Source organism: Dysidea avara, chromosome 6, assembly GCF_963678975.1.
Source record: "Dysidea avara chromosome 6, odDysAvar1.4, whole genome shotgun sequence".
Classification (NCBI taxonomy): domain Eukaryota; kingdom Metazoa; phylum Porifera; class Demospongiae; order Dictyoceratida; family Dysideidae; genus Dysidea; species Dysidea avara.
The window spans coordinates 21,929,301-21,952,018 of NC_089277.1; the positions used below are offsets into that span (position 1 = coordinate 21,929,301).

Genomic DNA, 22,718 nt, shown 5'->3' on the forward strand with positions numbered 1-22,718 from the left:
GCCAATTTTGTTTAAGAGATTTAAACACACTGGCGTCCAAAGGCTGGCTCTCATGGGTCGTGTGGGGAGGTAAACAGAACATTATCACACTAAACTTCTTAGCATATTCAATCAGTTGGGGCTGGTAATGAGAGCTATGGCCATCTAGTATTAAAAGAAGCAGATGAACATGTGCAAGGAAATGATCTGATAGCTAGCCTCTGAAAAGTTCAGAGTCTACCCAACCATTACTACTTAGGCCACTAGCACTGACACAAGCAATTACAGTTAGCTGACTTTTGTTACCACTAGTCCTGCATTTAACCTTCTTTTGGCCTCTTTTAACAATAACCCTTGGGGCATGTCCATCTAAAGGAATTCCTGTTTCATCAACTTCATTAATTTGATTAGGAGAGTTAAACAAATCATGTTCAGTAAAAACATTTTTCATAAAGCAAAGTAATCTACAATAACTTCTTTGGTCAGGCAATTCATGCAGCCATTTGCAGTGGGGTCTCCCTTACGATAGGACAGTTGGGGCTGCTGTAGCATGAACCTTTTAAACCATCCATCTGATACTATTGCTTTGTCCCTCTTTCCTTTGTCAACGGCAACTCTGCCAGCAATTTGTCTCACTTCCCTCCTAGACTTACCATACACAGCTTATGACATTTCAACCAAAATGTTTGTAAATTCACTTTCCTCAGCAGCTGATAACAATGGTTTTGGTCCTGGTTTATCCCCATGGTTCATTTTACCAGAAATCCAGTCATTTAGGGTAGATTTGGGCACTCCACACTTCTTAGCAGCCCTTAACACTGTCATAATACCACCAACCATGTCCTTCATGGCATTCTCCATGTCTTCATTTGTCCACTGTTTCCACTTCTTGTCACTGACTTTTTAGTACTCACTACAGCAGGTGTTGACTTTGATCAGGGTCTGTCATGTTTGCTGTTATTCTTCAGCAATAGGGGTTGAAGTGGCATTCTGGAACGAGCCGTTGTAATTCCTCGTGATGAACAGTTTTTCTCTGTACTCCTACTCTAATTTACTGCCCATACAAGCTAAAGTAGAAGCATTTCAGATCAGGTAATGGTTTCCCTTGTTTAAGCAGCTTTTATTTTAACAAAAGTTGTAAAATTCCTATAAAAATGGATGTGTTTGAAATTTATGTAATGTAATATGTATGGTGTGCTTATATATATATAGTGTAACATGAAATTTGGTGGTGGCAAATTTAAAAAACTTTTCTAAATGTTGATACAGATAAATGTGACCCGGTCTGCAAAAAGGGCTCTTATAGCCTTTCCAATTGCATATATATGGTAACCCATAACGTGACTGGTGAATATGGTACAGGCCTACAATTTGGTCACTCAACAACCCTAACCTGGCAGTAGCTGTGGGTGTAATTACATGGTGATAGCTTTAGTAGATTAATGATTAGCCAAACATGGATAATTGGAAAGGCTATAAGAGCCCTTTTCGCAGACCGGGTCACAAATAATGTGCATTAGTAGTTTTTGACAAGAAAATTTTCCAAGTATTATATAGCTAGTAATTTTTAAACTTGCCAGACTTTTCCCTTCAAAGTAACACTGTATATAAACATGTGTGTTTTATTATCCAGGGTATGTTATCGGGTGACTACTAGACATGGAATAGAGAGAAGAACACGTACCACTCATTATAAGTCATATCACAGATACCGCTGTGGTGGTTGGCTAAGTAGAAAGAGATGCACTGGTGAAACGTATGTTATTGTATCAAATTATGTTCCATGGTGCCTGTCAGTCACTCTGTATGCTTTTAACTTGTGAATCTGGATGTTTCACTACATTTAATGTTCTGTTAAGTTGTGTTGATATAGTTTGAAGTTTGCAGACTGTAGGTTTTAGAGATTACTGATTTTTTGTCATAAGTTGTGACCAGATTTTATAAAGCTGATCCAAATCACACGTCAGTCAAAATCAAACTAACACTACCAGTAGATAGCTTTGCTATTGTACGCACTACTAGTTTGACCCTCAGTACTACTCAAACTACTCAATGCTGGTTTTAACAGACGACTTTTCTGGGTGGTGAGGAGAGCTCGAATGGCGGTTTCTGGTCTTATGAAGGGTTTGGCTTGGCAAGAATCAGTGGTATGGCCTGATACTGTTGGCCAGACATTTTTTCTATTGATTTGCTACATATCATCCACTAAGAAGCCAACACAGCCCTGTAATCCCGTGTCTAGACTCCAATCATGGTCTGCCTCCATTTTGAAGTCTATCTCTTGCCCACCCCACCACTAGGCCCCGGCCGATTATACAGACATAAATAACCAAAAGTATCAAGCATAATGCCAGCATAATAGGGACAATTTTTGAAATTTAATTAAAATGTGCAACGCGCACTATGCCAGAAAGAAACTAAAATGTGACACAATACTTACACTACTGCATTTCATATTCAAAAACACGTAAATATAACTAAATTAGCTGTTTCTTTGATGCTCATTCACAATTTGCAAAAATCAGATTGAGATACTCTAATACAACAGTCACTTATTCTAATACGGCAGTCAGGAAGCACTGTCATACTCTAATAAAACAGTCAGTTCTCAAGTATAATTTTGAGTATGTTAGACTAGATTTTTGAGCACTGCAGCTGCTCAAAGCATAATACGTAAAAATTTGAGAATAATCAGTTGGGGTTACCCTCAACCTCCACCCTCCATCTTATGTGGCAGGAAACTCTACAAGAAGCTATGAGTACTGAAAGTGGCTTGAAAGGTAATAGATTGATGTATCTTGTGTAAATTTCATACGTGTGCTTGCTATCCTTGGCGAGTTATGCTGGCTTGAATTCTTTAAAACCGTTCATCCCGAAGCTTCTAATGTGCGATTTGGAACATATTTCCAAAATCCAGTCACATTTGTGACCGGGCCTGCGAAAACAGGGCATGTGGACACAAACTACACCCCATCACACTACAGATCATATCTCAGTACTAGAAAAGAATATTCACCTCTGTAACTTGCACCTTAAAGCTAATTAAATGCTTACCAAGAGCTGAAAATTGCATTGCAATAGCATAATGGTATAAAAAGTTATGAGTGATGGAAGTTTGAGTAAGTAGGCAAAAATTATGTGCCCACATGCCCTATTTTTGCAGGCCCAGTCACATTTGTTGATTATTCCAGCATAATTCCTGGCACAATAGGTGGGAAAAGCATAAAACATAATGCTAGTGTAGCAGGCATGAGCTCTGGTATAGTGTATAATAATGGGTATAATATCTGTCACAATATGAAGTGTATGGATTTTTAAAGCAATCATCACAATACTGCAACAAATTTTCATTTTCAGTTTTTGTTAATAGTAGAATTTAGCCTGCTGTAACTCTGTAGCTACCACTATTAGTAATCTTAAGCTTGAGCTTATCTACAGTGTACACTGTAAATAATTCAGAACATTTAGCTGTTACTTGGGAGCTACTGTTTACTCACTTAATGTGACAATTGCTAGGGTTCCACTGATACAGAAAAATATCTACCGATCCGATACCTAGCAGAAAACTTTTACCAATACTGATACTGATAATTAGCATACAATTTATACACCTCTCAAGTTACCTATATGTGACTGCTCTTAGTCTATTAAATATTTTGTAGTGCAGTGACTGTTCTATTAAAGTATTTCAATCTTTTTCATGCAAACATAGTAAGTAGCAGTTGCTCTAGGTTAACAATGCAATTCCTGCACCTTTCCTGCTAGATAATGCTCAATACTATTTCCAGCTTGTTAGACCTATACCCCAAGTTTTGCTAGCATAGCATTTTTGATGATAGTTATGATGATGATGATTGATGCGAGTAGCTATTAATCGGTATCAGAATACCTAAATAACCAATATTGATTGATACCAAAATGCCCAATATTGGCTCCAATTTGATACCAATCTGATTATCGGTGTAACCCTGACAATTACAATAAGTTTGGATGCAGTGTTTTATCCTAGAGGTAGTTCATCAAAGTTGAAATAGTTAAACATAAAAATCCCACTTAGCATTCACAAAATCATAACAGAGATACATACATACATATAGACCTAATTGTAATGAACAATGGAATCTATGTAGAGTGAATTATTTTCTATCTATAACGTGGGTGTGGTCAGTATTCAACACCTTGTAGAAATGCTTCTGAAAAAGCTATAGTACTAGTTTGCACCTTAAACTATGTCACAGGTAAACAACATAGCCAAGGATAATGAAAGGCTTTTGCCTAAGTGAAAATGAAAGTTGTGATAATGATAAAATATTGAAATTGCAATAGCTTCACATGCAGGTATGTATATTAATATTGTATCAATGTACAAGTCAAGGTGTTATTAATAAGCATACAGTGATTATTGGTTTTAACAAACAAGTGGGGTTAGGAAGATTATTAATCATGTGTATATAATATTTTCTACAATGACATCACAACAATATTTAAATGAAATACATAAATTAAAATAAATTTCTTACAAGTTCCTATATTGTCTGGTTGACACATAACAATAGGTTTCTTCTCGTCGCTCAAAATTTGTACACGGACTCCATGTGCTTGGTTATCTCTCCCTTTCAACAGTTCAATTACTCTACCTAACTTCCACCAACATCAAAAATTCTAAATTGATACTGAGCTTGTCTAGTCAATTATTGGTCACTTCAAAATGATGTCTATTAAGGGTGGTAATAATTTGTCATCCATAAATTAAATCTGCTGGAATCAAGGGCTGAGATACGTCTTCTCCTTCATCATAAAGATATGTTAATGGATGATTGTTCCTTTCGCTTCCAGTAGTACAGTTCACAACTCCTCAAAACTCAAATCCAATCCACCTATAGTCTTCTCAAGGCACCTCTTCACACTGCCAACCAACCTCTCCCAAAAACCTCCCCACTAGGGGCCTTTTCTAAACTAAAATTCTAGGAAACTTGGTGATTGACCATGTATTGCTGCAACTACTTAGATCTGACAATCTTCTGAACATCAGATAATGCTGATTTTGAATGTCTTGGCATTATTGGTAATAACTGCTACTGGCAACCCTCTGTTACTTGTGAATTTTCTGAAGGTTAGAATGCTAAATCCTCAAATATATGACAGCTGCATATGCTCCCTTTGAGGCATCACTGAAGCCATGAAGTTGATAGCAAACAGATGTTCGATCCTTCACAAACAAACATCACGGATTCTGAATTACAGTAAGAGAGAAAACTCATTAGCAAGTCGCCTCCAATGTACCAGTGAATCTCCATCTAGCTAATCATCCCAGTTAACCTTATGTGTACACAGCTGTTGAAACAGAACCTTGGTTGACATTGTGAATGGACTAATGAGCCTAAACGGGCCAGGTAATGAATCCACAAACTGGATCAACTCAATAAATTCAAAGCAGATATAGTCTGCGTGTGTGTTCCATCCAAAACCCAGATTCTTAAGTGGCGTGTCCTCTGGTAGACCGACTAGGCCATTCTCAACCACCACTTCACCCTCTGTTCTGTCAACCATCTGTTGTAGGGTGCTATCACTAGTCTTCCACTTACAGAGGTTAAAGCCTCCATTCTTCATAATTTACTTGGACCCTGGAAAGTCATTAACATACAAGGTGTTAGCCTACAGTTTGATTACCTCAGGATCACTGTTGTTCTTGAGAAAGGTGATGCTGGACAACTCTTTATAGGATAGCTAGACTGAGTATAAGACCAACCACCAGTCTACAGAATCAGTACTGTACAATCTCTGGTTCTGCTACCTGTACTCCATTAAACCTACGTAGTCTTAAAATATTTCGGTCTTCAACATTAATTATGATCTGGTGAAATGCTTTCTCAATATTGGCTGTTATTTCAATTCTGTGAGTTGAAACCTCAACAGAACATCAAAAATCAGAGGAGTTAATGTTGGTCACTCACCTGTTTGGAGTGAATGTATCAATAGCCACCATTCCCATGAGCATTCTTCACCTCCCACGATCTATTGATTGTGGGGGTAATTTGGTAAATGTATGGGGTCTCGACTACCTTTGCTGGATAAATATTCATCTCTATTTTTTGTGGCCAAACATGTATGGGCTCTTTTGTTTTAAGACAATGGATACTTGGGTAAGGCGGAATTCGGAGTCAGGGAATTGCTTTCATTCCTCTGAATTCCTTGTACTCAAGCCTCCGCCTTAGGCATAGCCTATAATATATCTAATCAAAAACAGCTAAGCTGTAAAAAAAAGGTGCGGCCCCAAAAAGGCCATGGTGAAAAAAGATGTGAAATCCAAGGTGGCGGCCAAGAAATGGCTGTGATGGTAGGTTAATGGTAAAAATTTTAATAACGACAATTCAGGTGAATTTTGTGCCAATTGACCAAGCGGCACCAAATTCACCTGAATCGTCGTTATTAAAATTTTTACCATTAATCTACCATCACAGCCATTTCTTGGCTGCCACCTTGGATTTCACATCTTTTTTCACCATGGCCTTTTTGGGGCCGCACCTTTTTTTTACAGCTTAGCTGTTTTTGATTAGATTTCACTTCTTTTTGTATTTGTATATCCCAAAGTCAGCCTATGGCCGGCTTTGGGACATTTTTAAACTATCTTTTTTTTATTTACCACTGAAAGAATAAAAGATGAAGCAGATGTACTTTAAATATTTTATCAGTAAATGTACAAATTATATATATATATATATATATATGTGACCAGATTTTACAGAACCGAACCAAATCGCACACCAGGCAAAATCAAACTAACACCACCAGTGGATAGCTACACTATCTTACTACAAGTTTTGACCCTCAGCACTACTCAAACTACACGAGGCTGGTTTTAATAGACGTCTTTTCTGGGTGGTGTGGAGTGCCCAAATGGCGGTTTCATGCCTTGTGAAGGACCTGGCTTGGCAAGAATCAGTGGTTTACTGGTGGACAGCCTTATAATGTTGGCCAGACGTGTTCTCTGTAGATTTTGCTACATATCAGCCACTAAGGAGCCAGCACAGCCCTGTAATCTCGTGTCTGGACTCCAATCGTGGTCTGTCTCCATTTTGAGGCCTATCTTTTGCCCTCCCCGCCACCCCCCAGCCTCCACCCCTTTGTGAGCACTCGTGATACTACTTCGCTCGTCCAACTGCTCAGATTTTCTATCTTATTTGGCGGGAAACTGTACAAGCAGCTACAAGTACTGGAAGTGGCTTGAAAAGTAACAGATTGATGCATCTTTTGTGTAAATTTCATACGCGTGCTTGCTATCCTTGGAGAGTTATGCTGGCTTCAATTCTTTAAAACCGTTTATCTCGAAACTTCTAATGTGCGATTTGGATCGTTTTTCCAAAATCCAGTCACATATATAAAATACATAATTATTACAGAACTCTCCATGGTGGTTTCTTTATAACTGAACACTCTACAAAGTGACTTCTTCTAGCTGATATTTCTACAGGGTGATTTGTTTGTAGCTGAACTCTCTACATAATGGTTTCTTCGCAGCTCAACTATCTACAAGGTAATTTCTTCTAGCTGATGTCTCTACAGTGTCACTTGTTTGTAGTTGAGCTCTCTACATTATGGTTTCTTTGTAGCTGAACTCTCTACAAAGTAACTTCTTATAGTTGATGTCTCTGCAGGGTCAGCTGAACTCTCTACATGGTGGTTTCTTTGCAACTGAACTCTCTACAAGGTGGCTTCTTCTAGCTGATATTTCTACAGGATTTGTTTGTACTGTAGCTGAACTCTCTACATGATGGTTTTCTTTGCAGCTGAACTCTCTACAAGGTAACTTCTTCTAGCTGATGTCTCTACAGGGTCACTAGTTTGTAGCTGAACTCTCTACATGGTGGTTTCTTTGCAGCTGAATTCTCTACAAGGTAACTTCTTTAGCTGATCTCTGTACAGGGTGAATTGTTTGTAGTTGAATTCTCTACATGATGGTTTCTTTGTAGCTGAACTCTCTACAAAGTAACTTCTTCTAGCTGATGTCTCTACAGGGTCACTAGTTTGTAGCTGAACTCTCTACATGGTGGTTTCTTTGTAGCTGAATTCTCTACAAGGTAACTTCTTTAGCTGATCTCTGTACAGGGTGAATTGTTTGTAGTTGAATTCTCTACATGATGGTTCCTTTGTAGCTGAACTCTCTACAAAGTAACTTCTTCTAGCTGATGTCTCTACAGGGTCACTAGTTTGTAGCTGAACTCTCTACATGGTGGTTTCTTTGTAGCTGAATTCTCTACAAGGTAACTTCTTTAGCTGATCTCTGTACAGGGTGAATTGTTTGTAGCTGAGCTCTCTACAAGGTAACTTCTTTAGCTGATCTCTGTACAGGGTGATTTGTTTGTAGCTGAACTCTCTACAGGTGATTTGTTTGCAGTTGAACTCTCTACATGATGGTTTCTTTGTAGCTGAACTCTCCACAAGGTAATTTCTTCTATCTGATCTCTGTACAGGGTGAATTGTCTGTAGTTGAACTCTCTACAAGGTAACTTCTTCTAGCTGATCTCTCTATACAGGGTGATTTGTTTGTAGCTGAACTCTCTACGGGTAATTTGTTTGTAGCTGAACTCTCTACATGGTGGTTTCTTTGTAACTGAACTCTCTACAAGGTGACTTCTTCTAGCTGATCTTTCTACAGGGTGATTTGTTTGTAGCTGAACTCTCTACAAAGAACTTCTTCAAACTGATCTCTGTACAGGGTGAATTGTTTGTAGCTGAACTCTCTACAAGGTAACTTCTTCTAGCTGATCTAAGGCTGCAGGACATGTTGCTGTCAAACCTTCAGTGCTGGTCACTGTAAAGTGCTAATAATAATAATAATAATAATAATAATAATAATCTCTATACAGAGTGACTTGTTTGTAGCTGAACTCTCTACATGATGGTTTGTTTGTATCTGAATTCTCTAAAAGGTAACTTCTTCTAGCTGATCTTTCTACAGGGCGATTTGTTTGTAGCTGAATTCTCCACAATGTAATTTGGTTGCAGCTGAACCCTCTACATTGGTGATTTCTTGTAGCTGAGCTCTCTACAAGGTGACTTCTTCTAGCTGAACTCTCTACAGAGTGATCTTTTCGTAGCTGAAACTCTTCACAGGGTGATTTGTTTGCAGCTGAACTCTCTACATGATGGATTCTTTGTAGCTGAACTCTCTACAAGGTGACTTCTTCTTGCTGAACTCTCTACAGGGTGAATTGTTTGTAGCTGATCTCTCTACGTGATAGTTTCTTTGTAGCTGAACTCTCTACAAGGTAACTTCTTCTAGCTGATCTTTCTACACAGCAATTTGTTTGTAGCTGATTTCTCTACAGGATGATTTGTTTGTAGCTGAACTCTCTACATGGTGGTTTCTTTGTAGCTGAACTCTCTACAAGGTAACTTCTTCTAGCTGAACTCTCTACAGTGTGATCTTTTTGTAGATGATCTCTCTACAGAGTGATTTGTTTGCAGCTGACCTCTCTACATGATGGTTTCTTTGTAGCTGAACTCTCTACAAGGTAACTTTTTCTAGCTGATCTCTCTACAGGGTGAACTGTTTGCAGCTGAACTCTCTGCAGGGTGATTTAAACGATCTACAGGGTGACTCCTTTGCAGCTGAACTCTCTACATGATGGTTTATTTGTAACTGAACTCTCTACAAGGTAACTTCTTCTAGCTGATCTTTCTACAGGGCGGTTTGTAGCTGAATTCTCTACAGGGTGATTTATTTGCAGCTGAACTCTCTATAGGGTGAATTCTTCTAGCTGAACTCTCTACAGGGTGATCTTTTCGTAGCTGAACTCTCTCCAGGGTGATTTTTTTCAGCTGAACTCTCTACATGATGGTTTCTGTGTAGCTGAACTCTCTACAAGGTGACTTCTTCTAGCTGATCTCTCTACAGGGTGATTTGTTTGCAGCTGAACTCTCTACATGGTGCATAGTTTCTTTGTAACTGAACTCTCTACAATGTGGCTTCTTCTAGCTGATCTCTCTACAGGGTGATTTGTTTCTAGGTGAACTCTCTACAGGGTGACTTGCCTGTAGCTGAATTGTCTATCAGATTAACTGGTTGTAGCTGAATTCCCTATAGAATAACTTGCAATGTAATATAATTCTTTAATGGAGTAAGTTATAAACGTAGCCGAATGCTCTATTAGGTTGACTGTTCTATTAGAGTATCTCAATCTCCCATTTGCAACACGTAGTTGGCTTTCGAATCATGACTCAGTGGCTTGTAATCCCATTCTTCTGTACTACTGCAAGGACTTTCTATGATGATTATTCCAGCTATACACCGATTTTCAGCTCATTGCTCTAAGCGGTTTGCCTGGTAGGCGTGAAAACTAATAGTTTTTTATTCATAAAAATCGATTGTGCAATTTTGACACAGGTTGGGTTTTGTGTCATATCTCCATGGTCTTTATCTCAATTCCTTTCAAACCACAAAAAGGCACTCCTACGATGGTTACTCCATCTACATATAAATCTTCAACTCATTCCTCCAAGGGGTTTACCCTGTAGGCGTGACAGACCTTCGACCTTATTTTACGCACATAATAGGTCATAACTCCGTGTATGTTCATCGGATTCCTACCAAAGTTGGTACTGAGATCCGCCTTAATGAGCCCTTCAAGTGTGCCACATTTCAGCACTATCCGAGTACGCATTCGTGTTTTATGTAAATATTTTAATAACGACAATTGAGGTGAATTTGGCGCCGCTTGGTATTGGCACAAAATTCACCTGAATTGTCATTATTAAAATTTTTACCGTTAACCTACCATCACAACCATTTCTTGGCTGCCACCTTGGATTTCACATCTTTTTTCACCATAGCCTCTCTGAGGGCCGCACTTTTTTAACAGCTTGGCTGTTTTAGATTAGATTTCACGGGATGGGGTAAAACCGGGACGGGGACAGGGACGGGGACGGGGACAATAGGTGTAAAACCGGGACGGGGACGGGGAAAATAAGGGTAAAACCGGGACAGGGACAGGGACGAGGACGGGGACGGGGACGGCTAACAGGAGTAAAACCCGGACGAGGACAGCCGAGGTATAGGGACCACTGTTAGAGTAAGCGATTTTCTCTGAAGGGATTGAATCTTGGATTGGATATAAGTTATGTATGGCTAAGCAAAAATATCAAGTAGCTTTGAGGTAATTTAATCTTTAAACTGTCACTTAAGGTTTGAGAGATTTTGACGTCCTTATAAGCTAGTGCATCAACACTTTGGATGCTAATTCTCCCATCCAACCTATAAAGGAGGGACAGTGTTCCTTTATGATCTAGGCCTTTAGATAAAGCACAGTGGGAAGTCAAGAAAAAGAAGCTAAGGCAAGTGGAATTATTTAGCTCAAGCCGCCGTGCAAGCTGAAAATTAGTTTACTCATATGCTAGGCAAGAGTTCATAATATAGTAGTAGGGGAGAGTGTCTAACTGGAATACTTCTGTGGAACACACTGTGTTAAGTTACACCTGAGTCTGATCAAAGAATAAAGACTTGCCCTTAGCAGCACCAATTAATGCTAATCAAACGTTCTCTATCACCATGCAGTGGAGGTAGTTTTCTGTTTATATCCACAAGTATTTTCATGCAGGATAATATAGCTATACTTAGTAATACATAAGGTCATAGGCGGATCTGAGGGTGGTGCAAGGGGTGCTGTGCCCCCCCGGCCCCCCTCGGACCTACAGCACTATAATTGATACCATAAACTGGAATCATGCATTCATACTGTTCAATAGTATAGAAAACTAATGGACAAATAGAAGACAACAGTTATAAGTACACTTTACAGTTATACTGTATATTGTAAAGAAAGTGAGACAAATAAGTTTGATTTTTGTGCTAAGATCGAGATACTCTAATAGAGCAGTCACTACTCTAATAGAACAGTCACAATTCTAACGTCATTATAACAATACTATAGCTGTACCTTATTTTAGATTTAGTACACTTTACCATCAAACAGTTTTATCTCAAATAGGCTAACTAATCTTTATATGCATTGCAATCATACACGTTGTTAGCTAAATGTTATCAAAAATGCTCCCAAATTCAAACCTATAGGAGGTCTAATTTTTAAAAATGTTCTCTAACTACAGTCTTACAACAGTATGTCTATCATTCATCCAGTCATACTGAATAAAGTTATGCAACTAAATATAACTTGTGTACTAGAATTCCTGTTAGTGGAATAAACACTGTAACTCCTTGCCCCTCCTTGGCCGCCTCCTAGATCCGCCTATGTATAAGATTGCCACTAGCTAGCTATACTGATAAGACAAATGATGACATGATAAACACTGAAAATAATTATAGGATTAGCTATTTAAGACACTAAAATCATGAATTAAAAATGAAGCTCAGTACCTACAGTATAATAAAACAAATGCTAAGAAAAATGATAGACATAACAATGTGTGGCATGTAAAACATAGAGTTATTATCTACAAAAGGTAACTGATTAGCATGTGAACCAGTTGAAATTTTCAACTTTGTGGTCATGTTAGAGGAATATTTTACAAATGACTGTTGTTTTGTTGACTTCATACCATCATAATATAGGGACGTCCATGCCACAATATCTTGATAGAATAATGATGAGTAACAATGACAATTAAGTTATTGATTTCTTTGAGGCTGGTTGATTCTATGCTGATCAGAATTACCCATGGACTTTTATTGGTAAACAGGCATGACAAAACTTTTGATTTACCTTTGCATTCATAAAACTGATTTCTTATACTGTTTGCTGTACAGGCAGTAGCAGCAATTCAATCAGCAATGATATATTTTGCCTTTCAAGGTCTTTATTCTTTGATCAGACTCAGGTGTAACTTAACACAGTGTGTTCCATGGAAGTATTTCAGTTAGACACTCTCCCCCACTACTATATTATGAACTCTTGCCTAGCATATGAGTAAACTAATTTTCAGCTTGCACGGCGGCTTGAGCTAAATAATTCCACTTGCCTTAGCTTCTTTTTCTTGACTTCCCACTGTGCTTTATCTAAAGGCCTAGATCATAAAGGAACACTGTCCCTCCTTTATAGGTTGGATGGGAGAATTAGCATCCAATGTGTTGATGTACTCCTTATACGTTGTGTCAGAATTCTCCAAGTGATCTACAACTTGGTTATAGTCCAGAGCTACATTCAAATCGCTAGAAAGTAATTTTTAATGCTGTGCAGGCTTCCTGGGGATCTTGTATGCACAAAGAAAATAATTACAATCTGGGCACAAAATGATTTGATCTTCCACTTCACAATCCATTTGAAAAACCATTGAAGAGTGTCTAAGTGTGAGGTCTGGGTTTATATAGCTAGCTGAGGATGTCAAAATCTCTCTAACCTTATATGGTAGTTCAAAGGTTACTCGAGAAAGCTATTTGATTTTTTCTTAGCTAAGCCATGCACTAGCTTATAAGGACGTCAAAATCTCTCAAACCTTAAGTGACAGTTTAAAGATTAAATTACCTCAAAGCTACTTGATATTTTTGCTTAGCCATACATAACTTATATCCAATCCAAGATTCAATCCCTTCAGAGAAAATCGCTTACTCTAACAGTGGTCCCTATACCTCGGCTGTCCTCGTCCCGGTTTTACTCCTGTTAGCCATCCCCGTCCCTGTCCCTGTCCCGGTTTTACCCTTATTTTCCCCATCCCCGTCCCGGCTTTACCCCTATTTTCCCTGTCCCCGTCCCGGTTTTACCCCATCCCGATTTCACTTCTTTTTGTATTTGTATACCCCAAAGCCGGCCTATGGCCTGCTTTAGGGCTTTTTTTAACCTATCATTTTTTCTTTACTACAGGAAGAAGAAAAGATGAAGCAGGGTGATTTCTTTGTAGCTGATCTCTCTACAAGGTTATCCTTCTAGCTGATCTCTCTACCGGATGACTTGTTTGTAGCTGAACTCTCTACAGGGTGATTTGTTTGTAGCTGAATTTTCTACAGGGCGATTTGTTTGCAGCTGAACTCTCTACATGGTAGTTTCTTTGTAGCTGAACTATCTACAATGTAACTTCTTCTAGCTGAACTCTCTACAGGGTGACTTTTTTCTAGCTGATCTCTCTACAGGGTGACTTGTTTGTAGCTGAACTCTCTACAGGGTGATTTGTTTGTAGCTGAACTCTCTACAAGGTAACTTCTTCTAGCTGATCTTTCTACAGGGTGATTTGTTTGTAGCTGAATTCTCTACAGGGTGACTTGTTTCTAGCTGATCTCTGTACAGGGTGACTTGTTCCTAGCTGAACTCTCTACAGGTGATTTGTTTGCAGCTGAACTCTCTTACATGGTGGTTTATTTGTAGCTGAACTCTCTACAAGGTGACTTCTTCTAGCTGATCTTTCTACAAGATGACTTGTTTCTAACTGAACTCTCTACAATGTGATCTGTTCATAGCGAAACTTTCTACTGGGTGATTTGTTTGCAGCTGAACTCTTTGCATGATTGTTTCTTTGTAACTGAACTCTCTACACGGTAACTTCTTCTAGCTGATCTCTCTACAGGGCAATTTGTTTGAGCTGAACTCTCTACATGATGATTTCTTTGTAGCTGAACTCTCTATTAGGTACCATCTTCTGGCTGATCTGACTTCAGGGTGACTTGTTTGTAGCTGAATTCCTTACAGAATAACTTGCAATGTAATATAATTGAGTAAATTATAAATGCAGCTGAATGCTTTATTAGGGTGACTGTTCTATTAGAGTATCTCGATCTCGCATTTGCTACACGTAGTTGCCTTTCGAATCATAACTCAGTGGTTTGTAATCCGATTCTTCTGTACTACTGCAAGGACTTTCTATGGTCATTATTCCAGCTACATACTGATTTTCAGCTCATTGCTCTAAGCGGTTTGTCTGATAGACACGAAAACTAATAGTTTTTTTTATTCATAAAAATCAATCGCGTAATTTTGACACAGGTCGGGTTTTGTGTCATATCTCCGTGGTTTTTGTCCCGATTTCTTTCAAACCACAAAAAGGCACTCCTACGATGGTTGCTCCATCTACATAGCAATGTTCAACTGATTCCTCAAAGGAGTTTACCCTGTAGGCGTGACAGACCTTCGACCTTATTTTACGCAAATAATCGGTCATAACTCCGTGAATGTTCATCGGATTCCTATCAAAGTTGTTACAGAGATCCGCCTTAATGAGCCCTTTAAGTGTGCCAAATTTCAGCCCGTTCCGAGCACGCATTCGTGTTTTATGGCGGATTTTGCGAAGTGTGCGAAATGAAGAAGTAGAAGAAGAAAAAAATACCAAGAAATAAAAACGAAATTTTGTTCGCTCGTATCTCGGAAATGACAGGAGCGATTTTCTTCAAATTTGGTGTGTAGACTCCCCTTGCTGGCCGGCACCTCTCTAGCAAATTTAGTTCCAATCGGATAAGGGATCAATAGCTACATAGGTGTGAAAATTGCGTTTTCTTTCTTCCTGTTAATATACTCACGGGTGACACGCCGGCTTCTTGGGCCGCACAACACACTACCGTGTGTCTTGATATATAAGGCAGTCATCCTAGGTGAGACCCCAATACTGTCACATTCCTACTAGCAGGAATGGAGATGCTGCGTTGCAGCCAGAGCTAATGGTGCTCTGTTTCTGGAGTTGGCGCAGAAGGAGTTGCATGTCTACACTTGATAATTGTGTGTCAGAATGTAGGTGCAACTATCTGGCCGTACTGGAGCCAACATTTGCCATTAGAACAACAGCATGTTGGTGCTCCCAGTGTAAGGGGGGGACAGCAGTTGCTAGGGGTTAGCAGTGTGCGCTCCCCACGCTCGGAGCAAGGTGCCAGCATTAGCTTTGAATGAAAGCAGCTGACAAGCCCTTGCGAACCGGACAGTGGTAATAGTGCTACACTTGGGTGGCAGTTGTGCCTATATAGTCAGCCTGTGGCTCATCTGGTCTGATACATGTGGAGTTCTGTCTACAGTGGTGAAAAGTTTGAGCAATAAGACATTTATTTGGTGCCTCAAATGTGTTGTCTGGTTGTGCTTTGGGAGCTGCTGCTAGGTACACATACGCACAATATATATGCAGTTATGGCGAGTGAGTTTAGTCGGCCTTGTATGCATATATTCTGCACACGCAAGGTGTTACTGCACAAGATGTGACTATAATCGGCCATGCCAGTCGTTGGCACCAGCTACACAAATAAACATTGTGAGTAAATAAAATTAGCACAACATACAGTGCATAAGACCAGTGGTGGGAGGGGTTTAAGGGTAACACTCACTAGCGGCTGCTCAGCTGGCCTCGTGTGACAACTGCGCATGCGTCAATATTCTTATTAATGCGCTATTTCTTATTAGTGCCGTCCTACTGCTGACAGGAGGAGACTTGGCGTTCTGCTCCCACCATTAATTATGTTTAAAGGATTTAATGTTGGTCGCTCACCTGTTTGGAGTGAATGTATCAATAGCCACCATTCCCATGAGCATTCTTCGCCTCCCACTATCTATTGATTGTGGGGGAAATTTGGTAAATGTATGGGGTCTCGACGACCTTTGCTGGATAAATATTCATCTCTATTTTTTGTGGCCAAACATGTATGGGCTCTTTTGTTTTAAGACAATGGATACTTGGGTAAGGCGGAATTTGGAGTCAGGGAATTGCTTTCATTTCTCCGAATTCCTTGTACTCAAGCCACAGAAAGGGGGACCATCGAAGGATTGTGGAACCTTTCACCCAAGTAGCCTCTTGTGGTAAGTAGTGTATGATTATTAACTATTGTATACATGTGTTATGTGTCTCCCCCAATATTGTTATACTCCTTTATTCGTGTCTATGTATTTCTATTGCACGGGAGTATGCATAAGTGATTCATAATACATTACTTTATTCAAATGTATAGGGAGTACACATGGAAAAAAAAATGAGTAACATTTATTTGAGAAGGTTCCACTTACAGGCTCGTTGCCAATTTCTTAGTTAGCTTGGCGAGCTCTGATGGTGGTGTCTTGACATAGCTCTGATAGGCATTACTTTGCCAGCGTCCTAACATTTTTAATGTGGCTGTCAGGTATCTTGGCTTGGACCGCTGAAGTTGCAGCCCCGATTCGAAAACTGTGGGTATTGTAATGCTTCTGGTCCAGCTTAAGTGTGATCAGCAGGGAGTTCAACTTTGAACTAAACATTTGGCTGGTGAGGCCATGTCCTTCCTGAGTCTTGAAGAGAGGCCCAGCCTGGCCACCTCTCATAGCTAAGTAAGGTAATATAGCTTTTACTGGGCAAATGACACTGTCCGTGGCACCCAAGTAAATGTTTACGCCTCTTCTAAAGGGGTCGCTCTTTGACTGCTTAATGAAAATTTTCATTAGGTGGGGGTTATCTCTGCTGTCAATGGCGATGTCCCTGAAGGACAGGTGACAGGAAGAGTCATATGAATTTGTACTTGGAATTGTAAATTCACTGACCAGCAAGAAGCCGAAGAAAGCAAGTCAGCATGTTGCCCAAAGCATAGTGTCTGAGTAGGAGGGCCTCTTGTGTGAAAGAATGCATCAAATTTGATTAAGGATTTGAATGGTAATTGGGAGGCGTACTCTGGGAGGGTGAGTGAGTGCCTGGTACTTCTTGATACCTTTTAGGATAATCTGGAGCCGCGGTGTAAGCTGTTGGCTGAACTGGTCATGCAGGCCCTGTAAGACATGAATGTGTCGGATGGCTGAGAGATAGACTTTAATGGACGCCTGTGAAATGTTAGTAGTTGCCAGGTGTGTTACCAATAATATTAGTGTGGACTCAGTTGCTGGAGTAGTGGAGAGCTTAGCAGCCTTGCAGAAATTGGTGTATCGCCGTATGCCTGCTGCATAGGTAGTTCTAGTTGCTTTGGCCAACCCTGCTTCAAGGAATTGACGAGCTGAAGTGTGGAGCTGACCCTGGTCCAGAGTACCAGCATTGGGGGATAGTTCTGGACTACCTACAAGGGGTGAGACAGCACATTGAGATGGGTTGGATGTGCTGAAAAGTGCATGCAATTACAATATACAAGTATGATTAAGAAGTGCTGTACAACATTAAGGACATACAAGATCAATCTAAATTAAGTTATGCATGTATACGTGTTGACATTATGTGTGGTTAGTTATTGTCACTGGTGATGTAAGTGGGATGTGTCCTTCCTAGTCAAGTTAATAATGCGTCTGAAATGTCTGAGGAAAGCTGGAGAGGTCCAGTCGAGGCATCTTGGGGAGACAATCCTAAGCAGCAGGGTTGGCACTGGTGTCGGAATATGGGAAGCATAAGGATGAGAACTTAAAAATTGAGCTGTCCTGTTCCTAGAGAGCATGTCTGCTGCAGTGTTGAGTACTCCTGGGATGTGTGAAGCTCTGACTGTGATTTCGTGAAAGGCTGAGAAGAACCACAGGCACCTTAACAGGTGCATGACTACAAGTGCCTTTGATGAACCTTTGTTGATGGCATCGACAAGGCCGCGATTATCACACTTGAATTCCAATATCTTTTTGGGAAGTAGAGGGCCCCAAATTACACAACTTAGAACAATTGGGACTAGCTCCTTCGCCATAATATCCATTCGCTTCCATTCTGTGGACCACTTCAGTTGAAGCCAGATATTCTGAAACAGGGCACAACATCCCCAGGTGCCTGATGCATCCGTTTGGATTTGAGTGTCTGGTGGCAATGGTGGTGACAAGCATTCCAGGAAGCTCATGCCATTCCAATTGTGTATAAATAAGTGCCACCACCTCAGGTCTGAGCGGAATGCTTTCGAGAGTCGGGTGAAGAATGATAAGCGTTTGAGACAGGCTGCCTCGCTGTACATTCTGGCTACAAATGTGTGTCCAGGTTTTACCACCTTTGTAGCGTGCTGCAACAATCCCACTTGGGATAGTATTTCCCTCTTTGTAGCACTCTTCTTGCTAAGCCAAGTTGCCAAAAGTTTGCGAATTCATTGTAATTTATCTTTTGGCAGGCGAGTCTCCATTCTTTTGGTGTCCAAAGTGATGCCCAAAAAGGTGAGGCAGTGTGATGGCCCCTCCACCTTTTCCAGAGCAAGTGGAATACCAAGTGTGGAACATATTTCTTTGATAGTACATAAATTATGGGTGCAGGTTGAGGATCCTGGAGGTCCTAGAGTTAAGAAACCATCCAAGTAGTGGAGGACTGGCGAAATTTGCTTCTGTGTGAGTATCCAGGATAGCAGGTCGGCTAGTACATTGAACAATTTTGGAGCTGATCGAAGTCCAAAAAGTAAGCAAGTATCAATGTAGATGTCATGGTTCCAGTCCATTGCCAGCAGGTGACGATCACAGGGGTGGACAGGTAGAAGCCGGAATGCACTTTTAATATCAATTTTGGCTAGTAGAGTGCCTTGTCCTAGTTGCTGAATGTACTGAATGGCGGAATCAATAGTGATGTATGTGAGGGAGCAGAGTTTCTTTGAGATGCCATCGTTGATGCTTCGACCAGCTGGGTGGGACAGGTCAATGATTAGACGCCACTTGTCAGGTTGGTGGTTTTTTGGGATGACCCCAAATCTGCTTATATGTGCTTCTGGGATGACATGTCGCTTGAAAGGACCAACAATCCGGTGCTGGGCAATCTCATCAGCAAGGTACTGTGTAACAATGTCTGGATGATGGAGAGCACATTCCAGGTTACGTTTTGCTGACTTAAGGGGCTTGGGAGGTTTTTGAAGCCAATGTGGAAGCCATGTGAAATTCCAGTAATGAAAAATTGTGCTAGCTCCTGGTTGGGATGGCTTGATAGTAGTAATGCCCAGTGTTTTGGAATCAATGGTGTCGTGATAGCAGTAGCTTCCTGTGGTACCTTGATGTTGGCAGCCGAGTCAGAAAGGTAAGCAGTCCAAGCTGGGACCCATTCTTGATATGGGCTGCAGATGTCCTTCAGGTGTATTCCGATGACGTTTTCCCTTGAGAAGGCTGCAAGGAAAGATCTGTGTTAAGTGGAAACGCATGCAGTGGCCTAAGCCGTCAAGTGTGCTAACTTAGGTATATTTAATATTAAAGTATGGCACATCAGAAGTTGCAATGTTAATGAAATGTGTTAACACATGTACAATTAAAGCAGGGTACAATTAAAGCAAGGTAAAGGGGGAGAAAAAAAATGAAAGTAACAATATTAAGAACAGTTACATAGCGAATAAGTTCTGTGCTGTGAGCGAAGTTCTGTGCTCATTAATGCTGGTGGCCCCTTTTGTAGTTGGGTGGCTGCCCTCTCCTCTCTGTGTGGGCATTCTATAGCCTTATGACGTTTGTCAGTAACACGGGGGTTGTGTACGCAATGGTAGCATATGTGCTCATAGCGGCATGTGGAGCGAGAGCATCCCTCTGGGTTTTCATTCCAGTTCAGGCAGATTTGTTGCTTGTTATTGAATGCTGGTTGGTGGGGCAGGCGATAGGAGTTAGCTGGGATTGTCAGTTGAGATCGGCCAGATTGATAATTCCCTAAAGCATGATCGGGGAACGCTGTATTCCATATGGTTACATCGATGGCCAACCATTTCTTTATATTGGAGGCAGATGCTTTTAGGCGGAATCTCCGGTCGTACTGTAGATTGCCCAACGACCTTTCCGGTAATATAGTGAGGCAGAAATAATCAAGCTTTGATAGCCCACCAGGTCAGCAACCCGTTGTGGTACAGAACGGGAGAGTATTGCCATATATACCCCAAAGCACTGTATCCAGTCAAGAATGTTGTTCACCGCCTGGAGTTTTGTCTTTGCGCTAGTGGGTTGGTCTCTGGTGTTGGCTTCTGCGGAACTTAGGTAATCTGGGAATAGCTCTGCATTTCGACAAACATCCCTTGCTTGACTCTTTTCACCAACCCGGCTGGTACTGGTGGTAAACCGTCACTAAGTAAGATAGGGAATTGGTGATCAACCTGATGTTTGGTGTGTGGCATCTGAGGGGGCGAGTGATTGTCGGGATGATCTCATCTCTCTAATGTGCTCCAACACTCTGGCGGTTGGGAGTTCCTCAAAGGCTAAGGAAGAATGAGGTAGGTATATAATATGCTACAGACACCAGCTGGAAGGGGGGGGGCAATTGTCAGATATGCTCTAATGAAATAGCATGTCTCTGATGGTAAGCAGAGATATTAAGTGGCAGCCTTTGGTAGTAGCAAAGATATTGATTGGTGTTTAATATGGTGAAGCCACTATTAAGAGGTGTTGACGGCCCCACTGGTAACAGCGCATTTGCTGAACATGCAGTCTCTTGCAACTATACCTCACAAACTGAAGGGGTGGGTTGTAGATGAATGCACGCAATCAGACTACAGTACATGACAGGCTACAGGGTCCGTGATGTTTCAAGGCAAGGGGGTAGGTGGGGGGTGGGGTGGGGGCATTGGAAGGAAGATGCTATGATGGGAGTCCATCTTTGATCTTTACATAGTGTCATCACGGGCACTGTGCACCCGAATTCTTAGGATTTAACACTAAATTTATATAATTATATATATATATATTGTGCTCACCGAATTCATCACTGTCTTCGGAGTCTGTGCCATCGTTGATGTTGGCGGTTTCTTCCAAGGGCTCGGGGTTAGACGACTCTGGAAATGCCTTTCTGACGGCCTCAATGATGGTAGGAATATCGTCTGTAGTCAAAGAACGAGTCTTCTGGTGTTTACTCTGCTGGCTGTTTGGCTCTGTGGCTTTTCTCTTGCGTGTTGATCTTGTGACAGCGGCACTTGAATCACCTTTCTCTTGCTGTTGCTGTGTGTTGCTCGTCTTGGACTTGCTTGAACGGGTGGTAGCAACATCAGATCCAGAGCCGCGAGTACTAGTAGAACGAAAACCGCGCGTAGAAGCGGAGTCCATCTGTCTTGAACGAGACGTAGTGCCGCTCTTGGCAGTAGAGTTTCTCTTCTTAGACTTAGATTTCATCCTGTTTAAGGGGTAACACTCACTAGCGGCTGCTCAGCTGGCCTCGTGTGACAACTGCGCATGCGTCAATATTCTTATTAAAGCGCTGTTTCTTATTAGTGCCGTCCTACTGCTGACAGGAGGAGACTCGGCGTTCTGCTCCCACCATTAACTATGTTTAAAGGATTTAAACTTCATTTAATAAGATTTGGACACTTTTCCACACAATCATTTACGGAGTGATGCTGCTTCTCTGACTTAGCTGAACCATCAAACACTACTTACTCAGTTTTGCAGTATCCTTATTCTCTCATACAACACCGTGGTGAGGAAGAAAATGAAGATTACTAGAACTTAACTCTGACCATTCAATTGTGCCATTCTAGCTGGGTTGGAAATCTTATTGCACTCCACCAGTAATTAAAGAGTCTCTATCTTGTAGTTGAGCCTTCAACTTCCTTAGTCTGACCACACACAAATTATAATTCATAAATTCAGGTCTAGTTAACTTCCATGGCAATTCCACCTTGTAATGGCCTTGTAAGAAATTATACCATTATGTGTTGCAAATGGTCCCTCTACCACGACTGCTACAGAATCTTCTATAATTCAGTATCACACAATCTTTACTTTTGTTCCAGTCTACCCATATCATCTGAAAGTTCTCCAACTTCATAGGGGTCTTGCATGGTTAACACTAAGTGATCATGGGAGGTACTACTGTCAGATTCTCTAACTGTCACTGGTCCAGATATGAACCACCCCAACTTGCTACTCACAGCTACCAGCCCTCTAGACCCTTGAATTATTTCATCACAAACAATTTCCCAATGATCATCAGAACCACTAGGCACATTAATAGCACCGTTATCAAAT

General features: G+C 40.8%; 1 protein-coding gene across 1 annotated transcript in view; it reads left to right on the plus strand.

Annotated features, from left to right (window-relative positions):
• The window catches only part of LOC136257463 (multiple epidermal growth factor-like domains protein 11), a 100,975-nt gene that overhangs the window by 24,079 nt on the left and 54,178 nt on the right, over positions 1-22,718 (plus strand). Inside the window, exon 2 of the mRNA XM_066050684.1 lies at positions 1,613-1,735. Coding sequence (XP_065906756.1) covers positions 1,613-1,735 — 123 coding nt within the window. The remainder of the gene's footprint in view (positions 1-1,612; positions 1,736-22,718) is intronic.